At 45.0% G+C, this 19884-nt stretch overlaps 1 protein-coding gene across 2 annotated transcripts in view; it reads right to left on the bottom strand.

Annotated features, from left to right (window-relative positions):
• Positions 1-19884, bottom strand: part of PITPNM2 (phosphatidylinositol transfer protein membrane associated 2) — a 175199-nt gene that overhangs the window by 63036 nt on the left and 92279 nt on the right. For both annotated transcript variants that reach the window (XM_082204070.1, XM_082204071.1), the window contains exons 3-7: positions 12262-12476; positions 11425-11546; positions 7952-8185; positions 6640-6966; positions 207-302 (exon numbers count right to left, since the gene is read on the bottom strand). In XM_082204070.1, the coding sequence (XP_082060196.1) occupies positions 207-302; positions 6640-6966; positions 7952-8185; positions 11425-11546; positions 12262-12476 (994 nt within the window). The remainder of the gene's footprint in view (positions 1-206; positions 303-6639; positions 6967-7951; positions 8186-11424; positions 11547-12261; positions 12477-19884) is intronic.

The raw sequence follows: 19884 nt of genomic DNA, 5'->3' as shown, positions 1-19884 counted from the left end.
GGATGAACTTGAAAAATGTCCACAATAACATAGAAAGGGTGGAGTGAGGAAAGTCCAGGCCTTCCATCTGGAGCGATGCTGAAGTGACACAGCTTCATCAGAGAAAGGACAGCTTCTCTCCCATGCAAATGGCTGCACATATACACCATGGCACTCACACACCCGTTAACACAGCTTAGCAGCTGCTCTTTCTATGCCCCACCTACCGTGTGCATCAAAGAATTCGTCGTCGGAGCTCTCGTCTGAATCTCTTGCAATGCTCTGCATTCTCCACTCCGATATGCTATGGCGCGAGGGGCTTGCTAGGAGAAACAGAATGGATTTGTGCAATCAGCGATGCTCAGGAAAAAGCAAGGGCGGTCCTGTCATGCCCTCTGTGGTAGAGGCACACTTTGGTGGTCTTGGTGGAAATGTGTCCCCTAAGTGGGGCACACAGCAGACCCAATGATGCCAGTGTGATATCAAACTTTCCTCCCTGAGTCCTGCATAGTTTATGATTCTTAAAACCCATCGCCGAGACGCCACAGCAGTCTGCAAGCCTCCGCTGCTGTTTCCAAAGAGCAGCTATTTATAAGCATCGGAAGGATGTGTAAAATCATTTCTGTTTTACAGGTTTGCAATTAAAAAAAGGAAGCTGCCTGATTATACATGGTCTTCTCCTCAAAAATCACAAGGACCGCAAAAGAAATATCTTTTATCAGGAAAGCAGACATTCACAATGGTATCTGCAAGCTTTTGAGTTGCAAAAGACTCTTCCTCACACTGAATATTGAAAAATAAAAAGACAGAAGGAGAGAAGGGAAAGGGCAATGCTGGGACTGGTGTTAGACCACATGTCAAAGTATTTACACTTTAAACTCCAGCTGCTGAGTCTTGATTGAGGCCGTATTTTATGGCTTTCTGTGGCAGTTGCCTCTGTGAACCAAGCTGTTTGTGGTAGTGGCATGCAACCAGGTGAAGAGCACTCTCTTTGAATCACCACATTTTAGTGGCAAAAGGCAAGGTGGTTTCTCCACACAGTGAGATGCAAAAGAGATGAACAGGCATGTGCAACTTAAAGTGACCTCTGCGGGGGTTGCTGTGCAGTTTGTGCCACCCATGAAAAGTGCCCACTGGCCACCATGGAGTGTTTCTGCTCCAGGATTTTGAAAACTCTCCTCAGGCAAAGCATTCCTAGTGGTCCAATTAAAACAGAAGAAGCAAACCGAGAATTCTCTTGCACTGCCCCTGACATCTTGGGTGCTACTTAGTTGTCCTCCCCCCCGGCAGTATGGAAAGGCAAATTTGGCTGCTACAATCAGGAGCAGAAGAGCAGTGGGCAGCGCCAGTGGTTAAAGAAAGCTTAACTGCGTTCTGCTGTCAGTCCACTCAAAATTACCGTCTCTGTGAGAGCCCTATAACTTTCCCCCTGCAGGGATGGAACCAGCTTGAGTGTGGTTTTGAGTGGACAAATGGAAGGAAGGAAAGGGTTTGCATCTCCTTTTCCTACTCCTGATGGCTACCTCTGAGACAGCTTTCAATAAAAACCACCACCAAAATAAACAAACCAACTCCAAACCCATCAGGAGTAATAAAAATAAAAAGCAAGCACTGGCTTGTAGGAATATTGAGAAATCTTTCAGTTTCACTTTCCTAGTTTCTGATGCTTCCATAGTTAAATTCAGTTCTCCACATCTCTGCAGCAATTTGTGAATTCTTCAGCATTTTTAATGTGAATTTCTCCCAACGTACACATTTTTTACATTGTTTTGACCAATACACACTTTTGCAAGCAATTTGACCCAATATAAAGCATTTCTGTATGTTATTTGCACTAATATGAACATTTTAAATCCACATTCCCCCCAATATTTGCAGTTTTATACATACTATTTGGTTGGAGAACTGCATTGCAAAATTCAGAGAAGAGCAAATTTTGAACAATAGCTATGTTTTGGTTTGCATATGGATCCGAAAAGTACAGATTAGATTATTTCTGATTAAAATGCAAACAAATCAGAATTTCTCATCCACTCCTATTGACATAACACTTATAGTTTGGCCCCAAGGATGGCAGTGCTATTGTGCTGCTGGACATTTTGCCAGAGCCCTTATCTGACCTCAGCACTCCCCTGAGGAAACCCTGGTTTTGTTCCCCCTTTCCTTTATCCCCACTTAGTGAAGGTTGGCACTGCTGGGTAATAGACACCAGAGAATCCACACTAAATGCTACAACCACATATAATCTAATAAAGGCAGCCAAATAGCTTCTAGCGTATTAAACTCACATGGAGCCACCCAGAAGACATGTAGTGGTTCGCGTTAAATGACATACCAGCAAGAAAAACCCATTTATTATTGTACCACCAGTAGGCAGCCACACGTGCTGGGATAATAATAAATTAATTAATAATAATAATAAATTATTTATACCCCGCCCATCTGGCTGAGTTTCCCCAGCCACTCTGGGTGGCTCCCAATCGAGTGTTAAAAACAATACAGCATTAAATATTAAAAACTTCCCTAAACAGGGCTGCCTTCAGATGACTTTTAAAAATAGGATAGCTGCTTATTTCCTTGACATCTGATGGGAGGGAGTTCCACAGTGCGGGCGCCACTACCGAGAAGGCCCTCTGTCTGGTTCCAATGGCTTTGGATTCTACTTTTACTAATTGTCATGTAGAAAGGCCACTGCTGTAACACTCCCACACTGCCACTGGATCAACTGCGTAGCTAATTATGGCTTCAGCATTCACTCTGTCACCCCTGTCTATTCCACCCCATTCCTTTAGGAATAAGGGAGCCAAGTGATTGACAGCACACAGCTAAACCACACTGGACTGACGTCAAAGGCCTTCGCATAACAGCTGCTAAAAATAGAACAGATAATAATACAAGCGTGCGTGCGACAAGGGTCCCCGCTTACACCAGGGGTCTCGCTTACACAGCAGAAGACTGATCGAGCCCTCATGCAGGAGACAAAAGAAGCCGCTTTCATCTCATCTGTATCAGCAGGAAACTTGAGGAGCAGCTCCCTTGGCGGTCATGCATGCAAATGTGTGGCCATCTCCTAAAAAAGCTGAGGAGGAGATTAAAAAGACTCTCATGATGTGCTTCCCTAACTTGACTCACTGCAATTCGCTTCTCTCACTAGCCAGATCCAGTCTGATGGGGGCGCGTGGCTAGCAACAAGGCCATGATGCAGAGGGGTGTGCTGGATATGCTCATGGCTTAGCTCTGCCGAGAGTCAAGAGGAGGATGGCTGGGCCTTTGCCGGAGTGGGTTGGCAGGACAGTCCTGTAGTGAACATCCTGCTCTGTGCGTATGAGATTCCATGCAGCTTTCTGCATGCATGCAACTGTGGAAAATGACTGACCGCTGGGTACCAAAGCCAGTACTTCTCAAAAATGCTGAGCCAGAGCCCCACCTTTTAAATGTGTTGTTCCTGGACTCAGCACCACAGATGAGTGTGCAGCGGCCCTTGTGTGCAACTGCAGTCCTCTGTGGTGCACAAAGATCTGTGGATCAGGAGCACTAACCTAAAACTGATTTTAAAAGTGGAATGGAACAAATAACTCCCCCCCCCATTCTAGAACTAAGCACAGAGAAGCATCCTAAGAGCAAAACAATAGCTCTTTGTTCCAAATCAGGGTGATATGATGAGGCAGTGGAAGAAAAGTTGTCCCACAAATCCACCGTAGATTAGTATGATCTTCTCTAAGGGACGATTCATTCCAATCACACATTGGAATGGGAGAAGGCTCCAGTTGACTCAGGATCCTATCTCATCTTTAAACTGTCTCTTTCTCCCCCTCCAGTGAGCACAGAAATGCTCCCTTGCGAGACCAGGTTTGCAACGTAGTTTGAGCTCCATTTTATTAATTTATAATCCTTGGAGAGAAAATTACGGGGGGGGGGGGTGTTGATAGTGGAAACACCTTAATGTATAAACATGGTGCAGTACCTTTGCTATGGTCACTGGATTCCAAAGAGCTCCAAAACAGGGGATTAAAGGATCCAAGCAATAATAGAGGCCTCTTGGATGAGTGTCGCTTGTTTTATGTCTAGCATTTCACATTAGACAAGCACATGTCCAGGAAAAGCACATCGCTTGAGGCAGTCATGCCACAGCAGAAGTTTCCATGCCTGGTAAATCGCTAAGCATTTCTATTGCTCCTACCCATCACCCACACTTTCCAGTGTACAACCCTGCTCCTCTTGGCAGATAGAGAATGTGCCCTGACAAAACCCTGATGCCATGAAGCTATGGCTGTCACACCATTAGAGCAATCTTAGCTGATGAATCATATTGGTAGGTTAATCAATTAATTGATTAAATTGGCATGCATTTGCACTTAAGGGGGGGGGAAACACAGCAGTTCTAAAGAAAGCCGAGAGCTGTTGCCCTCCGTTTCTGCTTGCATTCAGTCTTCCCATGGGCACCTGGTTGGACACCAGGTGAGAAGAGAAGAGAGGACTGGACTAGATGGGCCCTTGGCCTGATCCAGCAGGGCTCTTCTAATGTCCTTTGTGATAAAATTTTAGTTTTATGGTCATCACATCTTAGAAGAGGCATTCCCCATTATGTCTCATATCACAGAATGCCCCTTCTAAGACAGCGCTTGCCACCTACAGTTTTTATAAGTACTGGAATGCAAAATAATCTTGGAAACATTAACGTCAGTTGCCTGACTAACCAGGGACACTTCTTTAGACAAACAAATTGACTTTGGCTGACAAAACAAAGCAACCCTAAAAGAAGCACTTGACATATCTGGATTCCTCTGTGTTCTAGTGGTAGAAAAAAGACTGGCGGTTTCAAAAAGTGATAGCTAGAGAGCAAGTATGAGAAACTTGTGACCCTCCAGATATTGTTAGGTTATCACCCCTCACCATTGGCCATGATGGCTGGGCCTAAGGATCTGTACATTTTGGTTTTCTTGGTGTCTCATTTTCACAGTCGCAAATCCAGTTCTCTACAAATTCTTTTTTTTAAATTCCTCATAAAAATTCCTCAGCATTTTAGTCCAAAACCTTCCTAATAAACACATTTTTATATGCAATTCTGACTAATGGACATGTTTTTGCAAGAAATTTTCCCCAATATAATGCATTTTTTAATGTTATTTCAAATAATGTCTTCATTTTCATGCACAACTGTCCTCTAATATATGACTTTTTTGAACATTGTTTGGGGAATTACAGTGTGAATGTTGAAGGATAGGTGTTTTTCAGTTTGTATATTGTTTCAGAAAGTGCAGATGTTATAGGATCAGCTTTAAATTCTTCCTGAATTATTTTTTCCTGCATTCTGATCTGTGACTAATGAGAACTGGTGTCCAATGACACCTGGAGGGTCACAGGTTCCCCACCCCTGATTCAGTGCCATGATTGTCCACAGTCTGAACACTCACCCTGTTATGCTCCTCCTTCATACGGTTTGTGTTTTTTTGCAGTGTTTAAAAGATTTGTTTGACCAGATCTTTAGCAGACAGGCAAAAGAACCAACTGTACACTATAGACCATGATAGCTCTATTATACAGTCCATATCGAGGGGGGGGGGGACACGACGACCCAAATCCACTACTGTCTCACAATGAAGGATGGCTGGAAAAGAACACCAACAAAGAAGGGAACCTGACCCGCTGGAACATTTTCTTGGACTGTAGCTTTTCAAAGGAACAAAACACCTCTAGGTTGTAAACCTATAAAGAATTCATACTGATGTCAGTCAGGAAGCATAACATTTCTTCAGAATAGAATCAGCTTCTACCGAACTAAAAGGAAACTCTCTCAGGAATGCCTGCTATGCTCTATGAGGGCTATTCCTGTGGTACGTCCACATGGAAACGTCTTCCATTCACTGCTTGAAGTAATGCAAAAATGTTCGTTTTGGGTTGGGGTAAACCCAGACTTGGTTAAAGCAAGTGTCCTAGCTGGGTCCTCAGAAGCAGGTGTACTTTGGAGAGCATGGCCTATTGGTTTCATCAGAGCTGGGCTTGGATCTTGGAATTGTGGGATCAAATCCTATCTCTTCCAGGGTCACTATACAAAGCATATCTCCACTGAAGGAAAACAGGATCGGTAGTCAATTTCTTCCCAACAAACTGCAGTAATTTGAGGGGGTGAGTGACTAGCAATTAGTGATTGGGAGAAACTGATTCAGTTTTCATTTAAAGCCAAATTTATCAAATCTGTACTCTCCAAACAATATGAAAACTGAAACACAGCCATTCTACATAATTTGCACTTATCTGAATTTTTCAATAAAGTTCTCCAACAAAGTTTCACAACAAAGCACACACCAGGGAGAAATGAACATACAAATCAATGCTGAGGGATTTGGAGGGAAGGAACTGTAATAGGCAGGACGATTCCACAATGCTTCCTCTAGCAGGAAACCAGCCATTAACACCTTACAGAGCGGGAACTTGCTGGTGGTGGCCCTCGGCTCATTTTGGTGGTGTATAGAGGCTGGAGTGCGACAGCTTCTAGCACCCCACCCACCACAACACACAAGCAGGTGCTGTGGCACTGCACTGCATCACTCTTTCAGCTTTATGCCACAACCAAACGCTATGACTCTGTACATCAACCTTCAGAAGTTGTTAGCTACATACTCTGTTCCTTTTGAAACTAACCAGGTGGTTGTGACTCACCTCCTCTTTTTGAAGAGGACTTGGAAGACGTCGACCACTGCTTGGTCAGCACTCTCCCTGGCAAGGCTTCACCGATATTGCTAGCAGTGTCCACCGCCTCGGTGGATGGAGATATGGCCTTTGTTTCCGTATCATTCTCATCCAGAGGGTCTTTGGGAAGGTGCTGCTCCAGCTCGCTCTCATTGCAGCTGAACTGGGCCATCTTCTGTGCCAGCATCAGTTGTGCCTCCTTTTCCAGCTGCCGGATGTCCTCAATGGTAAGCCCGTACCATTCATCCTGCCAGCACCAAGCTTGCCTGTGGGCCCGAACCATCACCTTCCGCAAGCCTTGGGGTTGGGGACAGGGAGACACAAAAATTTTCAGCAGGCCACTGATCTAGCTAATAAGAACACACATTAGGGGGCATCACCACATTTCAACCCATTGTTGATCAACAAAAGCTTCAGTGCTACACTTGGATACTGATTCCTGTACATACCCAGATCTCCCCTCCTGGAATTCTGGACTTATGAAGGTTTATGTTTTTCTTAATAAATCTTGAATGCCTCCATAACATTCTGGTAAGCTAGACCTCTGCTCAACATATGGCCTGGAGTTCTAGCCTTGGCTTTCCCCCCCTGGGGTTCTGCAAGGACTCTCTGATGTATTTGAGGACATAAAGTTGCAATGCAGTCTCCAGGGCCTGCCCTACCATTAGGCAGAGTGAGACGGCCACTCCCAGTGCTGGATGCTGGGGTGTGTGGGGCAGCGGAAATGTGTTGGAAGCCAGAGCCTGCCTTGTATGTGTAAGCTAGATGCTGCCCTCAGGTGTGGTGGACAAAGGTGTCTTATCACCAATGTCGAAATAAAGTTAAATTGCTAGCCTGGCTATATGTGGAATGGGGGTGTGTTTCAACTTACAGTATCTTTAACCTCAGGCAGCAAAATGTATTTGGCCAGTCCTTGCATTCTCCCATCCAAGCACTGACCAGACCCAGAACTACTTAGTTTCCACAAGGCTGCCATGTCATGTGCCTTCAGATCATGCCCTGAACCAGTTCATGCAGATTTAACTGGAACTTTGTTCTTGGGCTTAGCTCTGGTCTGGCTCTGGGGCCAAGCCCTGCCAGCACCCTCCTAACACCAGCCTTTGGTAGGAAGGTGTGGTCTATGGGTGAGCCCAGGGACAAAAAAAACCCTGTGGCCCTCCAAACTGAGTTCAATTCCCATCAGCCCCAGGCAGCTTGTCAAGATTCTTCCATAATGTCAGCCTCTTAATGACTGAGCCAGGAGCAAATATGCTGAGCAGAGCTCAATGAGTTAAAAACTTACCAACATCATGAATGAAGCGCTCAATTTTAGACTGCATCCCCCAATATCTGAACTCCACCTTGCACAGCTTGTATGCACACATCATAGGGTATCTCCCGGGGTTGTTCTTGTGCTCTTTGATCCAGTCTTCTGACAGAGGACCCCTTGTGGTCTTCACTGATTTATATAGCTTTGGATCTTCTTCTGATTTGTATTCGTGTGGAGGGATGGGATCTTTAACAATATCAATGGGATCTAAGTCCAGAAAAGTAGTTTAAACAAAAACATTGAAGTGCATGGAACTCCAAACATAATTTCATCAAAGCTTTGTTATGTTTTCATAACTGTTTAGACTTAAACAACTGGTATTTAAACGCTTTACACAAGTGGGTCAGAGGCTGGTGTTTCCTTTCTCTGAAGAAGTCTCAAAGAGAAACTTTACTCCTATGGCCGTAATAAATATCTTATCTCTTATCTCTTTACTCCAGATATGTGTGTGTGTGTGTGTCTGTGTTTGTGTGTGAAGCAGGCAATCAGAGAATTCTCTGTACAATTTGACCACAACATCTCTTTTGAAAAATGCTATGTCTCAGAGGTTTAAATCATAGAACAAACAAATTGGCTACATCAATATCAATTGACCATTTTCTAATGTGGTTGTAGAACACAGATGATTTAAACTGGAGTTCCACAAGTTTCTACAGTATGAAGGTCAAACAGACCGAAAACAACATGTTGTTGCTCATGTGCACCGAGAATCATTCATATGGGTCAGGACTTGTAGGACATTAACAGCAGGTTGAAATTTAGGATTTAGAAATATCAGAAGCTGCCTTAGTCAGACTATTGATCCATCTTCTGTAGTATTGGCCACATCAGCTGCCCCCAAGTTGGTGCTCTCCAGATGTTGTTCCTGACCTTTGAGCATGGGGCTGGTTGGGGCTGGTGAGAGCTGGAGTCCTAAACATCTGGAAGGCATCAGGTTGGTGAAGGTTGTATAGAACAGCTTGGGAACTGCTTCTTTGTGGGAAGTAATGACTGTTAAAGTGGTATAAGAGTACCTTAAATGTACAGTGTGAATATGACTTTATTATTTACTGTAGGTGTGGAGAACCCTTGGTCCTTCAGCTATTGCTAGACTCCAATTCCCATCAGTCCCAGCCATCACAGCCAATGGTCAGGGAGGATGGGGCTGAAGTTCAACAGGTTCCCTCATGCCTGACTTAACAGAAGGAAGGGAAGCATCTAAATTTTCTGCATTAGACACAAAGCAGCTGGCAGCCCCACAGACAGTGCAGACACACTGTTTTGTTTGCTAATGCTCCACCACAGTCTTCCTGCAGCTCACATTTTCTGCCTTTTTAAGCCTTGAGAGTTATTTAACAAACACTTAAACAAAGGGAAGAGGTTTCATACAAATGTAGTAGAACTAATTAACTATCCTCTTAAATAAACCTTTATGCAGAAACTGGTGTCAGGGGTACATTTAAGATTCAGGCTGAAAAACGTCTCAGCATTTCAGTTAATTTTCTCAGAGAATTAACTGGTCTGTGGGTTCCGAATGACACATCCATCACCATCAACTGTGCATGGACAACTGAGGTGTTATTGCTACACTAGTGCTAATCAGGTGTTCTTTACAATGAGATGTAGTCAATACGTTGGCTCCAGAGACTCGCCTTTGCCATAATCTTGGGCTTCCCTGAAGCCTACTTCTGTGTGGATGGTGAGGCTCCACACTCACTTCAGAACTTTGGAAACAGAGGGAATGATATTTGGGTGAGTACTGGCTGTTCAAACACTATCCCCCAAGGCAAGCTTTTGCCTGATTATGTGCAGAAATGCTTTAAGGATTGAGATACAGTTCAGGGGTGCCAGGAGGATTTACAAGTCTCCAAGAAAAAGCACCAGCCCTCCCAAATATTGACGCTGGACAAGTCAAAGCAGTTCACTGACATCACCAGACCCTGTGCTTCCTCTCCGCCTCGGCCAGCAAGTTCTGGTGTGGCAGAGACTGCAGCCAAAACTAATTAAGATATCTGCTGTCACTGGCACACTCACACACCATGTGTTTGAGGCCCAGGAACAAACACCAGCTTCACTCTATTTTCCTGGTGGTCCAGAATGCAATCCTTAAGAAAGAGCCTAGAGATTAAGTGCATATTCCCTAGTCCCCAAATCTGTGTTCTGACACTCAAGAATGGTACCTTTGTCACCTAGTAATGCTGAATATGACTTTGATATGGATGGATGGCACAAGGTGAATGTCCAGAATGGGGGACATTAACATTCAGATGGTGACAAACATGCTTATTCCTTGTCACCTCATCCTCTCTCTCGGCATTTTCATCTATCTCCCAACTTTCCACTGTGAAATTTTATGTGTATGCCCCTCAGGGCAGCGGCTTGCTTATATGCAAAAAGCAAGCCGCTGCCCTGAGGGGCATACACATAAAATTCCACAGTGGAAAGTTGGGAGATAGCACCATGCACATTGGCACTATAATATGCCCTGCACTGAGTTAAACAATTGCTTAATCTAGGGGTGAGGAACCTCAGGCTTAGGGGATGAATGCAGTTCCCTGACCTCTGTCCCTGGCCCTCCTGAGCACTCCTCATCAATCCAAATTCTTCAGTATTTTAATGCTATTTATCCTAATAAACACATTTTTGGAAAGTATTCTTTTGAATTTTATCCATATAATCCATATAACAAAATAGAACTTCATGAGACAAACACATAAAAACTGCAGGGTTCCATCCTAGGCCCATTGCTGTTCATTTCTTTTTAAAAAAGTAAACAACTTATATGAAGGAATTGAGGGAATGCTCATCAAATTTGCAGATGACACCAAACTGGGAGGGGTAGCTAATGCCACAGAAGACTGAATTCAAGATTACCTTCTCCTTAATAGACTGGAGAACTGGGCCCACACTAACAAAATGTATTTCAATAGGGACAAAATTAAGGTAATTTAGTCAGGAAGAATCAGCTGCACAAATATAAAACATCTGGCTTATCAGTAGTACATATGAAAAGGATCCAGGGGTCTTAGTAGATCACACACTTAACATGAGTCAAGAGTGTGATGCAGCAGCAAAAAAAGCTAATGCTATTCTAGGCTGCATCAACAGAATTCCAGCATCCCATTCAATGGAAGTCATACTCCCGCCCTATTCTGCCTTGCTCAGACCACACCTGGAGTCCTGTGTCCAGTTCTGGGAGCCACAATTTAAGAAGAATATTGACAAGCTGGACCATGTGCAGAGGAGGGCAACCAAGATGATAAAGGGTCTGAAAAGCAAGTCTTATGAGGAATGGTTGAGGGAGTTGGGTATGCTGAGTCTGGACAAGGAGAGACTGAGAGGAGACAGCCATCTTCAAATATATAAAGGGCTCACCATACAAATAATTAACACTATAGTTGTTTACATGCACACACAAGCCACTGTTAGGCAGAATGAAAGATTGGGAGTGGGAAGAAAATACTCACCAAGAATGGTCTGCCTTTTCTCTGCAGGGGAAAGGTTGAAGACGTTGGCTTGCTCTCCTGAGTCAGATATGTAATAGGTTTCAATATCAATAGAGAATTTCTCCACAAATGGGCACGTATACCTGAGAAAGAAATAGCATCAGGGAAGCTTAACCTAAAGCTTCTACACTCCAAAGTGCTTCAAAAAATAATTTGAACACCCACATAAATACAGGTGCTTTTCTTCCAGAAGAGAGTGGTGGGGGGGGAGCCTCAATGACTTATAGTGTAGCATAGATTTCATTAGCATCTTAGTTTTCCTAAGATGAACATCCAGCGTTTGCTAACTTGGCAAAAATATATTATTTTAGACAATATACTACTTTAATTAATGTATATACTTTTGTGCACATTTTCCCCCAAAAGAGCATTTTGTACACAATATTTGGTGGCGAACTCCACAACAAAATTAATAGAAGTGAGAATTTTGAAGAACAATTGAGTTTTGAATCACACATTGGTTTGAGAAGTGCAAATTAGATAATTTCTCATTAAAATGCAAAAAATTGAAGTTCTACCCTCATTCTCAGGCACCACTGCTACCTGTGGCAAAGTTAGACAACTCCTTTAGCATGAGCAAAATATCAACACGTGCACATGCCCTTGAATCCATGTGTGGTGAAGGTTAATTAAAACAACAACAAGGAGGGTGTTTATTTTACCTGTTATCTTCATATCTCCATTTTACAAAATGGGACTTTTTGTGGCCTATCTACCACATAGAGCTGTCGTTAATACAAGCCAATGTCAACTGTTAAGTGAGCTACAGAAATGAAAAGCTCTTATAAGAGGTAGTACCTTGTCCTTGTATAAGGATACGCATTCCATGACTCCTCCTCAACTCTTAAAGCTGCCTTTGGCAGTATAGACCGAAACCAACTGGGGATATGCATACCAATATGGTATACTTTGTGGGTATACTGCCCATTGCCACCAGGACCATCTGTATATGGTCTGTTTTCCAAAATCTCTACACCACTGCCTTCACCACATGTCTCTTCTCGGCTCTTTTTCTGAAATGACAAAATAAAACAGAGTGAGCAGATTCAACGTTGCCCCTTGCTGAATCAATCAGGACCTGCCATCAGGTACCACAGTGGTAAATCAAGATCTTCAGAGCTGTTTAGTTAGCCATATCACCAAGGCAGACCTCTTGGTTTAGCTGCGCCTCCTCGCCTGCCTCCATCTTCATCCCCACCTGCAACAAGCATTTAGTTATACATATTGTAACTGTATTTGTTCACACCCATCCACTATCAGTCCTACTTTTGAGCATCTCTCTTCTCTTTCCATTGCCAACATTGTAAGCTCCTTGGGGTGAGGATCTGGGTTTGTTTGTTTTTTGTTTATGGGTAAATGTGTGTGCATTAGAGTAAGGTTGAATATTGCTTCTCCACATTTTAAAATGACCATTCATGTCCTGCAAAAGTGGTGGGACCTTTTTTTGGAGGGATGGAGTCAGGAGATCCATATTGCCCTCAAAATGTTAGTGTTTCCAGAGTACCCTGAGAAGAAGGATTGACTATAAAAGAGCTCTGACAATTCTGATTTCTGAGGATATTTTCCTTAAGAATGCAAATTTCTAGCTCTTAGTAGCAAAGATAGGCTACAAAGTGCTGCCTCATGAAATCTCAGGTGCCAAAGGGGTGGCTGAATAAGGGAGAAACTACCTGAGATATTGGTGATCTCCTGTCTCCCAGGGTTTTGCCGGCACAGGCACATAATGACCATGTCAGGTGAAGGGAGAGCCACAAGAATGACACAGGAGACTGGTGTTGGGTTGAATTAGGCTACAACTTTATTGGTTACAGGAAAGAGTAGGTTGGCTAAGGCACTGGGCATCTGGCAGCCCACCTGCTACCTGATAGGAACCTGGTGGGATCAAACCTGTGCTGGGGAGTCGCCTCCAACATGGATTGGATGCCACGATCCTGCACAGGCCACCGTTGGGACTCCCAGACAGAGTCACCCCTCTGGACCCCTCTAACGGGGTACCCTTGTGATTAAGGATCCACCCCAGTGCCTTATCCGCCCAAGTTGTGATGGTTGCTATGAGGTAGGTGAAAACCTGCAAGGCAGCCAATTTGCTTGCAGGAGAAAATTCCTCCCTGGCCCTGAATACAGTGACCGAATAAACCACAGCAAGGTCCATAGGCAATGTGCCAGCTTCCCCCCCCCAAGTGGGCCCCTAAAGACTGGGTGGGTGGAAAATCCCAGGGTAACAGACCCTTAAATAGGCCGGGGATGGGCTGCTCACAGCCCCCAGCCCCTGCCTCAGATTGGCTGAGTGGGCACTGCCTGCCCTCACCTGCGGGCCTGACAGAAGATGGTGGCCTCCATGGACCCACCACAACTGCGCCATGCAGCAACGGCCACCCACCTGGAGTCCCAGATGAGTGGATATTTCTTTTTTAAAGCATCCATTCAGATAGTGACTGTAGAGCTGGGGGAAGTTAATTAAACTCTCCCCCTCGGCTCCATTTTCTAAATACCAACTAAGTGAAATTACACATATCTGCATAGTATATTGTTACCAGATTTTTTTCAATGGATCCAGGGACCCTTTTTTTTATTTCATGCTTTATTATCCATAATTAATGGAGGCACAAGGGCTTCACAATCCACATTAAGCCGAGCTATGGACTGGCCCTTAGAAGTTTTGCCCTGGTGTAATATTATATTCCTGTCATTTAGAAGCACCGCTTCCATCCAGGGGCGTATGTAGACTTTATTTTACCTGGGTCAAAGACCCAGTTTGGCACACACATTTGTGTACATACACACATAGGCAGGGGACCTGAATGGTGCCCCCCCCCCCGGAGGCTTCATCTGGGGCAAAAAACCCAGCTAGCCACTCTCCCCCAGTAGTTATGGCACTGCTTCCGCCAACACAACAATTTCAGCTTGAGTTGGCTTTTGTAGACCTGATGGATAGCTGTGAAATGGAAATTCTGCTGATTTGACATATAAAAGTATACTATATTTTTAATTGCTAAAATTCATAATTGCCTCCTCCCACAGATATCACACTGACATCCATCCACATAAGTTGCTAGCAGAGCCTCGAGCTCCTTCCCTCTCATTGGTATTCTGTGTTTTCTCAGAATACACAGTTATACACATATTTTTTCCCAGTCACACTCATCTCATGACAAAAGAATCACATAATTCTAGAGTTGGAAGGGACCCATGAGGGTCTTCTAGTTTAACCCCCTGCAATGCAGAAATCTCAATACAAGGTCCCCAATCCAATGTGAAACCATACTGGACCCTGCTTAGCTTTGCAAACGTGCCAGCAATTTTATTGCTAGGCCCATTCCTACCCATGATGCCCTCCTGAATTGAGGGTTCTGATCAGCTCTGCAGAGCTGTCCCCTTCTCACCCCACTGCTACTTCCTGAAGAATGGATGATAAGGTGCCCTTGCGCTAACCACAAGGCCACATGTCCTCTGCAGAGGTATCTCCCCACTCTTGAAAAACCCCAGAACCCCAAATTCTCAGACAACTTCCTCTAACCTACTACTACGCACTTGGTTTCCAAAGCCCTTTTCGGGAGCCAAGATTAATTTGACTTATTTCCAGCAGGCCAGAATGCTTGCAGCTGGGGTTTCAGAGTGCAAGCTCCCCTCCCAGCAAACCAAGACTTTACTCAGCAGTGCCAGCCAACCTCTGATTCCCTTCTGCAACTTGCACGGAGGGCGCGGGGCTTACTCCACCACCCAATCTCCCCGCATACTCTCTTCTGACTTTTTAAAAAAGAGTCATGGAAGACAGAAACTGCCCAGAACGCATCTGTCTTTGGGACTCAGGAGGCGCCAATCAGCAGCTGCTGCAGGCAGAAGAGGAGAAGGCAAAAAATAAAAAGAGCCTTCTGATGGTGAAGAGAGAACTCCCAGGCTCTGCCTGGCTCGGATCGAGATCAGCCGGATCATCAGCTGGGAGCGCCGGCGCCCCCCAACTCCCAAGTGTACCCCGAGCCTGGGGGAAGGGGGGGGTGAGCTCTGCTTTGCCGGTAGTGCTGGTAAAGTCGCACAGCTCATTCTCTCTCCTGTCTGCCTCCCTCTTCCAGCGGGGGCAACAGTGCGTGTGACACAACGAGTGTCACCTTCGTCAGGATGACACCCGGAGCACGCGGCACTTGCCTTGCTCAGCCTCTGCTGCCGCTGCCACGTTTCCCGGGGACAATTAATGAAATCCAGGGACATTCTAGGGATGGAATTTGTCCAGGGACAGATTTGCAAATCTGGGGACTGTCCCCGGGAAATGGGGATGTCTGGTAACCCTAGCATAGTATCTGTAAGTTTACTTCCATGGAGCACATAGCGCTGGGGGGCTTGCTTTTAATTGGAAAAATGTTTCATGGAAAATAATCAAGTCCCCCCCTTCAGTACTGTGAACTATGATTCCACCAGCTACTATGAATTTAAAACACCACCACCACAAGAACCCTAATCATGGTTCTCTCATGTTATGTCAAGCTGCTCCCTAAAATTCACCATAATCCATAACTTTGCTGCCCTGAGTCCTGGCATCCCTAGCTGCTGCCATCAAATGTTGCCCCATCTCGAGGAAGACATGGGTTGTATGTGGCGTGCCCTCTCTCGCTTCTAGGACGAAGGCAGCTGTCCTACAAATTGAGTCCTTACAGGTGGATACATACCTTGGCTCTGCCACTCCTGTTGACCCTTCATGGTGATAAAAAAGACAGAAAGCTAGCACAAAGTTAAGAGACAAGAGAATCTGTCCTTCTTGAAACATCCTGAGGGGAAAGGTTTCATCAACCTGCAAATCCAGTTTGGAAATGTTAGAGGTGAGTTACATCTAATTTTTTATCGTGCCTACCTACTCTAATTATAAGGGGAAATCCAGTCATCCTCCCAGTGCCCATCAAAAGATTTCTAGGGCAGATGGTGACACAGATCTATCCTGGCTAAAATAATAGCATTAAATTACTTGTAACGGGGAACCCAGAGGAGCAGATGCGCTATGATTAGCAAGAATGGCAGTTACTTAAAGGCTCTTATTAAAACAAATCTCTGGGAATAAACATGGAATGGGACATAGCACATGACCTCATGTAAGCAGTTATGGAAAAACAATTCTGGTGAAAGTCATTGAAGCATCACACATCCCTGTTGGTATCACCAGCTCTTCACAACAGAAAATGAAAAGCCACAAACAGCTGAACAAAAACAGATTGTGTCATAGTCTTTTGGATCCACTCCAGCCTTTCCTCCAACTAAATATGCAGGTCAATGAGGGAGCCCCAATTAAATAGACAAGTCACTAAGGGGGTTCTAGTGGCCCCTGTTATTCTGGTATATTGCAGAAGCACAATAAAGAATTTATATGACTGCCAATTACAGCTTTCCAGGATGTTTTCACACAGTAGAACTCAAATACTTGCACACTGTTTTGTGACATTTTGGTTGTCTGAATTTTGGAAATTTTCTTAAGGGCCAACATGGCTACCTTTACTTTTATGTGACACACTTTCTGTAAAGAGATTTAGTAAGGTATAATAACTTCCCCGAGTTTTCTGTAACAAGCACTTCCAAATTCTCTCACAAATATGACTTTATTGGAGATGTTCTGTGTGTGGGAGCCTGTGGAATGTTTTCGCCTGGCACCTAAAGATATGCAACAAAGGTGTCAGCCGAACCTCCCTGGGGAGAGCATTCCACAAGTGGGGAGCCACTGCAGAAAAGGCCCTGTTCTCGTGTTGCCACCCCGTGGACCTCCATACCCACCAAATGTCCCATTTTAAGCAGGGCACTCCAGATCACAGAAGCTAATCCTGGCTTCTGTTTGGATCCTCGAATGTCCCATTAATTGCACTGGACCAAAATATGCTCACTCTAGCACAAGTCAGCAGGATTGCACCAGAGTTGGCATAACCCTGCTGACAAGTGTAAGAGTGCCTTCCAGTCCAGCGCTCTGGCAATCATCAGCAAGGGCACGCCAAAGTGTTTTCTGGTCCAGTGCTCTGGCACAACTCTGCTGATGATCGCAAAAGTGTTGAACCAGAAGGCATGCCCCTCTTAGCGTCTCAATTCTGGGACGACAATGGACCTCTCATGGGGGAGGTACATAAAGAAGAGACTCAGATGATGATCACAGGACTGCAGTAGTTCATATGGCGAGAGGCAGTCCTTGAGGTCCTGAGTCATTTACGGCTTTATAGATCAAAACCAGCACTTTTAATTGAGCCCAGAAACTAACTAGCAGCCTGTGCAGTCGTGCCAGGATTGGCATTATATGCTCAAACCATCTTGCCCAGTGAGTAACCTGGCGGCCCAAGTCTGCTGCACCTGATATTTCTGAACCATCTTCAGAGACAGTGCCACATATAACGCGTTGCAGTCATTTCCCCAAGATTAACTGGGAAAAGGGACTAAAGGTAATTGGCTTTTAAGTTAAATAGGATCAGGAACTAAGTTTTATCTGGTAGCCTTATGCAAACCTTTGCAACTGTCAACTAAAGAGACAGTAACCTTATTACAACAAATGTAAGTCTTAATGGAGCGCTAATAAATTGAAGTATAGTATTAGCTTTATCATACCTTTGTAGTTTATAATAAATAAATAATATATTGTTACTTTTATTAAATTAGGCTGAGTTTGAACGTCTAAACTACCACAGCTGCTGGAATATTGCTAATAGTGTTGGAAAACAATAAATTATAGACATTTGATTGGAGGGGTTAAAAGAAGAATCAACAGTGGCAAATATAGGCAGAGAACCAGCTTTTAAAGAAATAGGTGGCTCTTTCCACACAACCACCACATTTTTGTGGTTTCATCAAACTGGTTAAGGACACTTCTGAAAACAGCTGCATTTATATCATTATGGGTGGAATGATTGCATGTTGTTGCAGATTTGAAATGTATTCAGGGGAGGGGAGATAAAGAGGAATACACGTTAGAAGATATTGTTTTTTGGAATAGAGAAGTCTGGGTTCAATCCCTTCTCAACTATGAATCTCGCTGATCACTATATCAAACCTAACCTCCCTCACAGGGCTGATGGGAGAATAAAATCAGGAAACCTGAACTACCCTGTAAAATGGAAATGCTAGCTTTGTTTGCAGGCTTACAATCAAAAGACAAAGCAAGGGAGAAATGAAAGGGGAAGGGAAGTCACTTGGGAAACCTAGGATTAAAATGCACTTAAATGTAGTAGGAAAAGAGAGCTGCACAAACCTGGGGAGATAATAGCTGAGCCAGGCATTTGCCTAGATTTTTAAACCAGATGAAAATAATTGTTCTCCCGTTTACTGTAGATTACAGCGTACAGAGCAACCTTTCAAAGGTAGTCAAGTTAGACAACATTTACAATCAGCTCAGCACTTTTGTTTCCATGGATCGCTGAGATGTATTTTGCTTCAAATGAAAGGCTTGCAGCCTTGCACCGATATATAATCCAAAGTCTGACAGCAATATACTCACGAAATAAAACCTGTTGCTTATAAATAGCCAAGGCACAACAACATAAAGGCTGTTTGCTAAGTAAGTCCTTGCGGTGCAAGAATCATAAGCAAGGTCAGGGCTGTCTTAAGTACCGTATTTTTCGCACCATAGGACGCACCGGACAATAGGACGCACTTTGTTTTAGAGGGGGGAGAACAAGGAAAAAAAATTCTCCCCCTCTCTGCCCAGCGCCCCTTCAGTGAAGCGGCAGGAGGCGCTGCACAGAGAGGGGGAGAACTTCCCCCTCTTGTTTTCCTGCTCTAAAACAAGGTGCCGTTTAAGGTGCGTTCAGGCGGCTACCTTGGAAGCCTGGAGAGCGAGAGGGGTCGGTGTGCACTGACCCCTCTCGCTCTCCAGGCTTCAGGTTCCTTTCGACCTGCTCTTTGGGGCAGGGGAAGCCCACCACCAGCCCCAAAGAGCAAGTCAGGGTGCAGCGGAAAGGCGCAGCGGAGAGGCTCCTGCCATAGCCGCGCGTCACGTCTCCAGCAGGGAGAGGGTTGCGGGGCTATGGCTTCTTTAGCCCCGCGCGCTCTCACCCAGCTGCAGATGGGACGCGGGGCTGTAGAGGCTCCTGCCATAGCTGCGCGTCACCTCTCCAGCCGGGAGAGGGTCGCGGGGCTATGGGGTCTTCGCTCCATAGGACGCACACACATTTCCCCTTCATTTTTGAAGGGGAAAAGGTGCGTCCTATAGAGTGAAAAATACGGTATATCCGGCGCTGTGGTGCAAAGATTCCTCCCCCCCCCCTGTTTCCCAGAGTTGCTGACCTTTTTACGGTGCTGCCGACAGCTTTGCGGGGCTGGAGGAGGCAGGCAGCGGTTGGAGGGTGGCTCCTCCAGCGGGGAAGAGGCGGAGGCTTTGGGTGCGGCGCTACTTCAGCGAGGCAGGCAAGGGTGGCGAGCTGATGCCGGAAGGTGCTGTGCCCAGCCTCCACCTCTTCCCTGGTGCCC

The sequence above is a fragment of the Podarcis vaucheri genome (genome assembly GCF_965113315.1).
Source record: "Podarcis vaucheri genome assembly, chromosome: 16".
Classification (NCBI taxonomy): domain Eukaryota; kingdom Metazoa; phylum Chordata; class Lepidosauria; order Squamata; family Lacertidae; genus Podarcis; species Podarcis vaucheri.
Note: the sequence above shows the minus strand (reverse complement) of the source record. Positions and strands in the feature narration are given on the sequence as shown.